The 11,480-nt window shown below is 42.2% G+C and overlaps 1 protein-coding gene across 1 annotated transcript in view; it reads left to right on the forward strand.

Moving 5' to 3' along the window:
- LOC310994625 (poly [ADP-ribose] polymerase tankyrase-1-like) overlaps positions 1 to 11,480 on the forward strand; it is an 89,173-nt gene extending 77,693 nt beyond the window's left edge. The window contains exons 23-29 of the mRNA XM_083983369.1: positions 2,016 to 2,136; positions 2,982 to 3,079; positions 4,073 to 4,147; positions 4,234 to 4,339; positions 5,664 to 5,850; positions 7,433 to 7,589; positions 7,835 to 11,480. Coding sequence (XP_083839495.1) covers positions 2,016 to 2,136; positions 2,982 to 3,079; positions 4,073 to 4,147; positions 4,234 to 4,339; positions 5,664 to 5,850; positions 7,433 to 7,589; positions 7,835 to 7,921 — 831 coding nt within the window. The 3' untranslated portion in view covers positions 7,922 to 11,480. The remainder of the gene's footprint in view (positions 1 to 2,015; positions 2,137 to 2,981; positions 3,080 to 4,072; positions 4,148 to 4,233; positions 4,340 to 5,663; positions 5,851 to 7,432; positions 7,590 to 7,834) is intronic.

Genomic DNA, 11,480 nt, shown 5'->3' on the forward strand with positions numbered 1-11,480 from the left:
TAAAGAAACATTTTATCTATTCTCACTGTTTTAATTAATAACGCTCAGCTTACTGCTGTTTGAATCCAAGCAGAAATCTCTTGGGCTCAAAAATAAATCCAACACATGAGCGCTAAAAAGTGCAGTTCTTTGAATGACCACTAGTGTCTGGCTCCGACTGTTGAGTCTCTCGTGTTAAAATGTTCAACTTTACAGCAGAAATGAAAGAGTTTACAGCCTGATACAGCCAATTCCCTCCTTGATCATAAACTGAACCATGATGATACTTGGCTTTTCCTCCTTTATGCCCATATTTGGAGTAGCTGCCAAGATGGCGATGGTTCAGCATCCCGCTCTGAGCTTTAAAGGGATAGTTCAACATTTTGGCAAATTGGCCCTTTGCCATAATCCCTGTAGTTTTAGGAGTAGGTTTGTTACCTTTACCTTTACCTTTTGCTCAGAGCTACGCTACGAAGGCTCATGGAATTTCTTGGTTTCCTTATCAAACTCATCAAATACACAATCCAACAACTCCAAAACGCTCTGGTGGACAAGTTGTGACCTGCACATTCACCACGCTATGAGATAATAACAGAATGTTACCAGACAGAGTTGTTTTAGAGGTAAATTCATGCAAAACAGTTGATGCGCGTTCCCGTCAGGGGCAGTTTTTCGGCAAGCAGTTTCTGCATTTGCCTCGAAAACAACTCTGTCTCGTAACGTTCTGTTATTATCTATATAATAGCGTGGTGAATGTGCAGGTCACAACTTGTCCACCAGAGCGTTTTGGAGTTGTTGGATTGTGTATTTGATGAGTTTGATGAGGGAAACCAAGAAATTCCATTAATCTCCATAGCGTAGCTCTGAGCTCTGCTCCGCTGTTCTAAAAATAGCTTGCACCGAAAATTAAAGGTAACAAACCTACTGCTATGACTATAGGGAGTATGGCAAAGGGCCAATTTGCCAAAATGTTGAACTATCCCTTTAAAACCACTCTTTATAAATCAATAGGGGACATCACAGAGGCTGCGCCCATCTTTATTTACAGCCTAAGTGTGAATCCTCTTCCTCTTCACTCTGACTTTGTAGTTGTGGGTGGAGATTGGTACAGTAGAAAGGTTTAACCATGAGTTTTTCAACAGTTAATGCAACATATGAGGTTAATTTAGCTCCATTTAATGTTATTGTTACTCAGTCATGAGTACCTAAAGTCTTGGAAGAACAAGTAGACGTCATACAGATGGAAGTTCGAGTCAAACACTATTCACAGAGACAACTGCTTTGTTCCTGCTTTTTACAGCTCTTTAAAAAAGAAACCGAGGTGTCGACGTGAAACATCAGCCGGGCTGATGTGTGACTTTTATTAGGTGTTTGAGGTGATTGCATCACGTTGGCGTGTGACACAAACTGGTAGGGAGACAGAAACAGGCTTCTGCAGAGGTGATGAGATGAACTTTTCATCTCTTTGCTGCGATTTAATACGTACTTTTGGTTTCAGGAAAAAAAAAAAGTGTTTGCTGTTGTTTCCTCAGCAGACTTATTGAGGCTGCGATGATTTACACCTGTAACAGTAATCACAGCAGCACAGAGGGAAGTAGGTAAAGGTTACCGTCTGAAAAGTGGAGTAATCTGGGCTTCCAGCATGAATCTCATCTTTGTTCTTCCTGAACAAACTCACCATCATCAATTTGCATTTCAATAGCTTGATTATTGTCAACTATTCATTGACCTTTTCTTCAGGCAGCTTATGTCTTTCTCTCATGAATATTTGCCAGACTACCTGTCTTTGCAGTATGTCTTAGATCATTGAACTCATTATTATTGATTATTGGCAGTTTGCAGTTACAGAGAGAGACCATGTCATGTTTCCATTGACTCCTACAGTTAAATTAAATCAGTATATAATTAAAAATATGGATCGTGTGGTTGGTGCACAATATTTGACATTATTACAATGTGTTATTTTGACAGCAGGAAGAAACATGAGCGAGATTGACATGGCTTCTTGGTTGTTGTTGTTGTTGATTTTGGGGCAGATTTCACTGGATGTGTTGGCAGACATGGGTCACGAGGAGCTGAAAGAGATCGGCATCAACGCTTACGGTCACAGACACAAACTCATCAAGGGCATCGAGAGGCTGCTGGGAGGCCAGCAAGGTCAGGACACGCGCACACACTCATAAATAACCACGAAAGGACCATGAGAAACTTTGGAAACTAGTTAACAGAAATGTCAGCACATTTGTACATTTGAGCTTTAATTAGCTTTTACAAGCTGAAGGCTGGAGGCAAATAGAGAGAGATCGAGATTGTGTTGTAGTGAAATAATAATGCTTTTTAGCAGCTTAACACTTGAACTGTAATTTTAATATTGATATATATATATATTCATTCAGAAATTTTATTTAATAGGATTAACCCCTTGAGAGGAATCCTCTCGTTTTCGAGGGGGTCCTAAAATACATTACAAACAAAAATAAAGGGACAAAACACAATCAACAATCTACAGACATACAACAACAAAGACAACAGACATCAACACAAACATAAAGAAATGAGTAAAAGAAGAGGCACAACCTCTCGATGGCCGCAAATGGCCATAGCAGTAGCCTAGTAGAACTAAAAAAAGTATAATAATGACATAATGTTGCAAATTGAAATTACAGTGTGTTACAAATAATATTGATATAACATCATCTGAAACATGTGCAATTTAACTCAAAATAAGAAGACAAAGAAGATTTAAACCTATGAAAAGAAGTCAATGAGCGTATGTTTAACGGAAGATTATTCCAGTCTGATGACGCTTTAAACATAAATGCTCTTTTACCGATTGTTTTGTTCACTGTAGGAATATATCTATATCTAATATCTAATCTCTTAGTTATGTAGATGAATATACCTTTAATTTATGGCAAAATTAGCCGATTAGGTCATAAGCATGAAGTGTTAATTGGGCTACGTGACGTGACTGCTGAACAAGAAAAAATGTGTGTTTGTAGGTGCAAACCCGTACCTGACGTTCCACTGCTCCAGTCAAGGCACCGTGCTGATCGACCTTGCACCGGACGACAAGGAATTCCAGTCGGTGGAGGAGGAAGTATGCAAACACATGCATCCTTAATTTACACAAAAAAAACCCAGACATGCACACTGATACAAACAGACTTTCAGGTAGTAGAATTTGTGCATCATTTGTATTTTCAACCATCTGGCTGAGGACGCACCACAGTGTGTCTCTCTACAGCAGCACAACACAAAGCAGCTCCATATTAACTGCTGTGCTGACTGGATTGCTCTTGTAAATGAAAGCAGTAACTCAAAGAGACAGCAGATATCAGAGTGAATGAGTATGAAATTAATGAGGACCGTCAGATGTTAACAGGAATTTAACAGGTAATTTAAACTGTAGTTTGTTAGTTTTTTACGTGAGCTCTTGGAAGATGATTGGCGTGAGCTCCCCGTGGACTGTGCTGAAATGTTGGCAAACTGCTTTTTTTCGCATATGCACACCAGAATTTAATTTTAATAGATGTCAATAATTTCGGTCATTAGCAAGATAAATAGTTTTCACAACCGCACAGGAACATCGCCGTGAAATGCGTTGAAACGGCTCCATCACGTCGTAAATCCGAATGCAGCAGTTTCCGTCTTTATCGCTGCTGACGCCGCACATTTGCAGCGGCCGCATTGTTTCTAAATTTCCCACAGGCATCGTCGAGGTATCCGCTCCGATTGAGTGAGCTGCCGCTTCACTTTATCACTGACAAAATGGCTCTTGTGATCCATATTTTCTAAGCCAGTAGTCGGCAACAGACAAAACACCAGATAATGAGCCTTCGCGGGATCGAGGAGATGAATTTTGTACTTTGAGCCGGTCGCTGGGCATCGCTCGTAGAGGCTTGTCTGAGGTGTGAGCTATGAAAATGACTTATCAGTGAGGCCGCTAATGCTGTCCAGAGAGCTGTAATGAATCACACATTATGATCAACACACATGGAAGCAGCCTCACATTAGGAGTTTTTTTTATACCCCACACATTTATTCTTTTAACTTTTAAAAAATATCATCTGACTGTTGATTTCCTCCTCAGCTACAGAGCACTATCAGAGAACACCGCGACGGAGGCAACGCAGGCGGAGTCTTCAGCCGGTACAACATCATCAAGGTGTGGACTCCTATCTAGTTAAAATTCATTTTTATTCTTAATTCACAGCAGAAGTCACACGTACTACTTGTTCTCTCTGATCGCAGATTCAGAAGGTGGTGAATAAGAAGCTTCGGGAGAGATACGCCCACAGACAGAAGGAGATCGCAGACGAGAATCACAACCACCACAACGAGCGCATGCTCTTTCATGGTAAAAAAAAATATATATGTGACAGCCTCACCATCATGGGCACACAACATTTTTTGTGGGTTATATATTTCATCAATCGATCGATCGATCGATCCATTGGCTACAGAGTTTATCCGTGCAGGTCATGGGGGCGTAGAGCCACTCCCAGCTGACATACAGTAGGGCGAGGATGTGGTACAACCCGTGACCCCGGACAGGTCACCAGGTTATCACAGGGTCAACAACATAGAGGGACGATAATGCAGGCAGGCTTACACTCACATGAACGGGCAAGTTAGAGATGCCTATTAAGTTAATGTGCAGGTCTCTGGACTGTGGGAGGAAGCTGGAGAACACAAACAAAGACACAGGGAGAACATGTAAACTCCACCCAGAAAGGCCCCAGGCTTGGGAATCGAACCCAGAACCTACTTGCTAAGCCGCACCAGCACTAATGACAGCATCACAATTCTGCCCTGTAAATTTTGTTTCCTTTTTTTTGGTACGGGCATCCAAGTCTGTGTATTTGCTGGTCGGCTGCTGTAAAACACACAAACACTGCTGTCATGTGACATTTTTTGTCAGCTGTGTATCCAATTTGCTAACCACGTGAGTGTTTGATTTGGCTCATTGGCCTGGTAAAAAGAAAAAACAGACCAGAAAATCCACGGAGGTTGGAGATGCACTTGACAGTTCGTCCCACCTAGTGACAGTTTTTTTCTCTTGATTTAACTTTTGATCACATCTGCCCTGCAGCCTCAGTCACTTCCTCTTAGTCGACACAAGTAAAGCGCAGACTCAACCATTCGTTTGCTCTCAGATGAACTCTGCTTTGCTCTGCAATGTTTTCCTTCTCGCAGCCTGACTGTAAGCTTGAACGAATCGCATTAATCTTCCATGTCCCCTTTCAACCACAAGGCTCATTCAAGACAAAACCCTCAGGACTGCGGCCGACTTCTGCGTCTTTCTGCTTTAAACACTGTAGATTAGCAATTTACAGCATGTTTCCATGATGTCTCATATTGTGCATATGGCACCATATTATATGTATACTAAGTCCTTCAGACCATATGTCTCCCAGGATGAGGAATTGAGCTGTTTGGACTGTTTTCTAAAAAGGGAGGGAGGTTTAGCAGTCGCAGGGGACGGTGAATGGAGACATCACGTCATCAGAGACTCTGTGTTTTTATGCTAATTTTCTCCACAGGACACTCAGACAGTGAAATTTGTTCAGGAGCCAGAACAAAAACAGATGTGACTCTTCTGCATGTTTCTGCATGAGTGAAATGTAAAATAGATATTTGCCTTCTCACTCTTTTTTTTAAAATTCAATTCCTCCCGACAGGTTCTCCCTTCATCAACGCCATCATCCACAAGGGCTTTGACGAGCGCCACGCCTACATTGGCGGCATGTTCGGCGCCGGCATCTATTTCGCTGAGAACTCCTCCAAAAGCAATCAGTATGTGTACGGGATCGGCGGAGGCACGGGGTGTCCCACGCACAAAGACCGCTCCTGCTACGTGTGCCATAGGTGAGAGGTTTTCTTTGTTCTGCTAAAAACGTATTATCTCTACCAGTGTGGCCAGTTCTTTTCCAAACAACTTTCATAGCTTAGCATAACTTTCAACACTAAGTCTTACAGACCTTTTCCACTTTTACAACCCTGGCTCATGGGAAGCAACACAATGAGTACAGGGAAGCCCAAACTGAATATGCAGTAAGTATATTTATTAAACCAAAAAAGGCAGGAGAAAGAGAACAAAAGAGGATGAGCAGCCTGGTCTGCTTCAGGCCAACCTGCAGCCAGGTGTGTGTGTGAGAGAGCGAGCAGGAGGTGTGGCCTGGTCATGTGACCCCACGAAGCTTCAGAAGAAACACAAAGTGCCTGGAAGAGAACAGGAGATACCAACACAGCAAACAATACCGACGGCACTTTGGCAAGGCCTGCACACCACAGCTAAACACTTCTGAGTTGTCATAGCAGAAAAAGCTCAGCCACACTGTTTCAAACACCAGCCACATGGATAGCTCTGTTAAATGCAATACAATCTATTTTAATGTTATTATCAGTAACATTTGTGCCCAAAAGGTTCTGCTGTAACCAGGATTTAAGCCAGTAACTCCACCACACGCCAAAATCGTCCGCAGTTAACTCAGATGTTGTCACATAAAGCTGATTTATACTTTATATGATTTTAAATATCCTCATGATGGACTCTGTTCACCAAGCAGCCGCAGCACAAAGGAAGAGCTGGAGCAACTGGCTGCCTCAACAAAATGAAACATATTGTGAATGACAGCATACTGTAGCATTAAGTCTGTTCACTTGATTGGCAGGGTTATTCCAAAGTTGACATCCATCTGTGCTTATATCACTCTCCTTTTAATACAAAACAGTACAGCACATAGATTTATTACATACTGTAACAATTGCACAAAGGGTTAATTATGAAAAAAGTAATATACTATTTTATCCATCCATACCACTTATCCTTGCAAGGTCGGGGGGGGGGGGGGGGTGTATGTAGTATGATAATGAGACTTGTATGTATATAACATAATACTAGTATTTTCTGTTAAATGACTGTGAATATTTTGGATGAACTAGAATGGCACTCAGGGGATCACATAGCATTGCTAAGGTGAAACAGTCCTACACAGCCTGATAGATCCAAATTATCTAGGTCTTTTTTTTATGATACAGTAAATACTGTATCATTTCCTGAGAAATTGACGTTGTTGAAAAATATCTTATCTTGAAATAAAGTCATACAAATCTTGGATCCAGCCCTTTAACAGATCAGCACTGAAATGTAATGGGTTCCTCCAGCCCATGCCCCCCAAGTGTTCGCAAACCAACAAACAGGCGAAGTGAAAACATGACCTTAAACAAACATACTGTGTGTGTGTGACCTCAGATAAGATACATTTCTGTGACCTTACAGTTGACAGAAACCGTGTGTGTGTGTGTGTGTGTGTGTGTGTGTGTGTGTGTGTGTGTGTGTGTGTGTGTGTGTGTGTGTGTGTGTGTGTGTGTGTGTGTGTGTGTGTGTGTGTGTGTGTGTGTGTGTGTGTGTGTGTGTGTGTGTGTGTGTGTGTGTGTGTGTGTACAGGCAGATGCTGTTCTGCAGAGTGACACTGGGTAAGTCCTTCCTTCAGTTCAGCGCCATGAAGATGGCCCACGCCCCCCCTGGCCATCACTCGGTTATAGGTCGACCCAGTGTCAACGGCTTAGCGTACGCAGAGTACGTCATCTACAGAGGGGAGCAGGTCAGTACACACACACACACACACACACACACATGCACACACATTTCTCAACTAGAAACTGTCTGTTCATGTCCATACTGCAGCTTTTGTTTCATTGTTGTGTGAATTAAGTACCGTTACAACTGGATATTCATTCCAATATATCTGATTAACAGTCTTTAAAAAAACTTGGCCTTAAACCATTAATCAATCTTTAAAATTGTTAATTTTCTGTTGCGCTATTAATCAACTCTCTTGTTTTCCAGGCTTACCCAGAGTACTTAATCACCTACCAGATCGTGAAGCCGGAGAGCCCGGCCACGCCCGCCGCCACGGCCGAGCAGAAGTCGTAAAAAGTGCAATCACAGCTGGATCCAGAGGTGGCCGCGCTGCAGTGGACCAAACCCACACTAAAACTGAACTAGGAGGCGTTTCAGACCTCAGACCAGATATTAAAGTCTTCAGAGCCGGACTTGAGGTGGGAGAGTGTGGTTGGGATTGTCGGCCGGGGGCGGGTGGCGGTCGATCCTCGGGAACACAAGACGCGCACGTTTCTAAAGAGAAGGAACAGAGGATGATGAGGTGGTGTTTGTGCTATGATACACGCTGAGTCCGGCACAGCAGACAGCAAAAAATCCATCGGGCCCTGTAATTAATTGGATCTAATTTTCCAGGGAGAAAATGCAAATGGTTTGATCGATGCATCTGGAAGGATACCACTAAGCCAATTTTTAAATTTGCAGGCCTGTGGCTTGATCCTAAAAGCAATTAAGAGAGCAATTACAACAGGACACAGTCCAAAGCAAAACAAACATCATTGATTTTGCACCTTTTGCTCCACTCATGTGTTCCACCCTGAGTTTTAAATGTTGCTGTTTTGATATTGCGTCCTCTTTTTGGCTTTGTGCATTATCCACAGCAACAACAACAACAAAAAAACAACACCCTTAGGTCACTTCCATAAACGACGATTGTCATGCTGAGGGAAGACAAAAATCGCAGCACTTTTTTTTACCATTTGGGACGCAGTTCTCCGCGTTTGCTCGCATCCTTCCTGCTGTAAACAAAAGACGAGACGATGAATGTTCGTGAGCACGGAGAAGTAAAAGAGATTAACTGTGGACAAATACCCAGAAGTCAATAAGCTGAAAACAAACAGGAGACCACAATCCACTGCTGCTGCACACTTTCCGCTCTCTTCATACCACAACCAAGCCACTTCATATCCATACACTGAAGAGAAATGTGCTGTTAATAGTTTCAGAGGTTTGGGGGTTAACCTGCTGTGAAAATCAACATTTTTGGTGAAGCTGAGCTGGGACGAGTGAGCAGCAACCACAGTAGTTTAATGTGATTGGCTGAGACACCTGCCTAAACACACCATTGTAATTGCTGGCCTTTGGAGGGTTAAGAAAGACATGGTGGTGGCTGCTTGTTTCAGCCCAGCTCTGACTGAACCGGTCCACAGTTTGTCACCAGAACCAGGAGGACGGACCACAAGGGACCAGACTGTTACATGTACATGAATTAACTCACACCCACCGAATGCAAATTTTATGAATACACCCACAGATCCCCTCTTCAAAGATGCAATTTGATGCTTCAATACACACAGCAAACCCACATCTCTTACAGTATATCAAAAAGGATCCAAACAGCATCACTCACACCAGCCTCCTCTGCGTGTGGGGTGTTTTTTTTGGGGGGGGTCAAAGGTCGCTGGATTCACACCTGTGTGCCGCTGCATCTGTGTGTCCCTCACACACACAAACACACGCACACACACTCTCAACTGAACACATTTCTCCATCTTGTGTTTTCATGTCCATCAGAAGGGTCCACATTCTCCCTGTGTTGTTGTTTACATGAACCTGCTGCCTTCGGGCCCCTTTTCCTCTCTACCTGTACCAGAGGGAGCCCCTAGTGGTGGGACAGAGGAACTGCTGGCTTGTAGTATTAAAAGTTGAAGAGTACACACACAGTATGTACAGTATCAGGAAGGTGTTTATGTAGGGTTTAATTTCTACACGTTACTATTTATTTGTGTACTTCTTTTCTGAGACATATTCCATTTTCTTTTTCTCTCACAATGTGTTTTCACTTTTTTGTTTTTGTTTTGTTTTTAATTCTGTTGGAGTTTACACTTTTACACACATTAAGAAAATGTGAAGTGAGCCTTGTCACTGTATCTTTGCGAGCTGTTCCCAGGTCTGCTTACAGGCTGAAAGACGTATAGACATGACCAGAGATCAGCAGGTTGACTGAAGATGAGGATAATAGATCTGTTGAACATAAAGAGGAGCTTTCACATTTCCACGTTAACATGTACAACAGACGACCACAAGATTAACACTCCTCACAACGTACTGTAAGCTTGTTTTAACAACACTGACCATGTTTTTTTTCTGTTGATAGTTTGTTATTTATGTGTTTTTTTTTTATAATGACACTGTACACTCCACGGGGCCCACGTGTAAGTTTAAGTTGCTTTCATGTTGATCATGACAAATCAAGTCAATGGAGGGTGCTGAGGGTCTTAGAGATTGTCCTTGAAACGACGCGGAATGGGAAGAAAAATGGCCTTAAAAGTCTTTGAACGTAGAAACATTGCCTTGTAACCATTTTGGAAGCTCGTGGCGGAGTTTACCGAAATCACGCAGTAGCATAATGTAGAGAGAGCTGGTTCATGTCTTGCTTGTCGAAAGAGTAATAGACATTAGATAGAGGACCTGTTTTAGTATGAACTCAAGTGAAATATGGGACTGTAGACTGACAAAGCTGCTCTGACGTTTGATTTACTTCTGTTCATCCTCCCTGGTTCTGCCACGCAAACTCATATTTCAACAAAATTTGCACTTTCCAGGGAAGGTAACGATGACGATGGTCTGAACCAAGTCCAAACAAACATCAAATCCTCGTTAGAGTGTGAACTGAGCCGAAAATGAAAGCTGGGGCACACGATGGCCCCTCAGACGAATAAATTAAACCTTTTAGTGAGAGTGTTTTCATGCTGTGACATTTTCACATCAGCGGTTTTTTTTTCTCCCTCGGTTTCGCAGCCCAAATCTGATACCAATATTTCAGCCCAATAGCAGCGAATGATAACAAATTATTTGTGCAGCTTCGCATTTCAACAAATCACAGCCATTCATTGTCTGAGAAATGAAAAGAAAATTAATTGAAACTGAAAAGTTAAATGAATAAGTAGACAGAATAACAACCGATGATTAAAGCAGAATGGAGAGAAAGTAATAAGATTGAAATTAGATTGTGACGCAAACAAACTCTCAGAGGGAAAATTCACTGCATCTGAATTAAAGAAGCTCAGATTCTTTAACTTTCCACCAACAGCTTTGTCAGTCAAAGTCAGTTCTTCAGTGACCAACTACTACTACATACACTACATTTTCCTGCTTTAACACCTTTTGCATCATCGATGATCAGTCTCTGCATTAAGACAGAGGTTTCAGATGAGGTGGCAGCATCTTATCAGCACTAACAGAGCAGGTGGGCTTCATGTTGTTGACCTCTACAGGTCAGCAACACTGTGACTTAATAGCAGAGAGCCATGGGCTTTGTTTTAAACCAGACTGTAAATAAACTAACTCCAGATGGGCCTTTTAATTGGTCTTTTATGGATGATTTTCAGTTTATTTTTCTTGTTTTTTTTTCTCCCTTTGAAAGACTTTTCAAAGACTTTTTTTATGTGATAACTATTTGAATTGTGTTTTAGCTGGTCTCTCTACTTAACCTGTACCACGAGCCAGTCGCTCATCTTCTTGTAAATAGTGTGAAGAGTGTGTGCGTGTGCAGGTGTGTGTCCAATCAATCCACATCATCTCACATTGTGACCCGCCTTCTACCAAAAGCCACAAGTTTCATGAACTCACCTTCCCATCAGTTACAGTTAAC

The sequence above is a fragment of the Trachurus trachurus genome, assembly GCF_905171665.1.
Source record: "Trachurus trachurus genome assembly, chromosome: 12".
Taxonomy (NCBI): domain Eukaryota; kingdom Metazoa; phylum Chordata; class Actinopteri; order Carangiformes; family Carangidae; genus Trachurus; species Trachurus trachurus.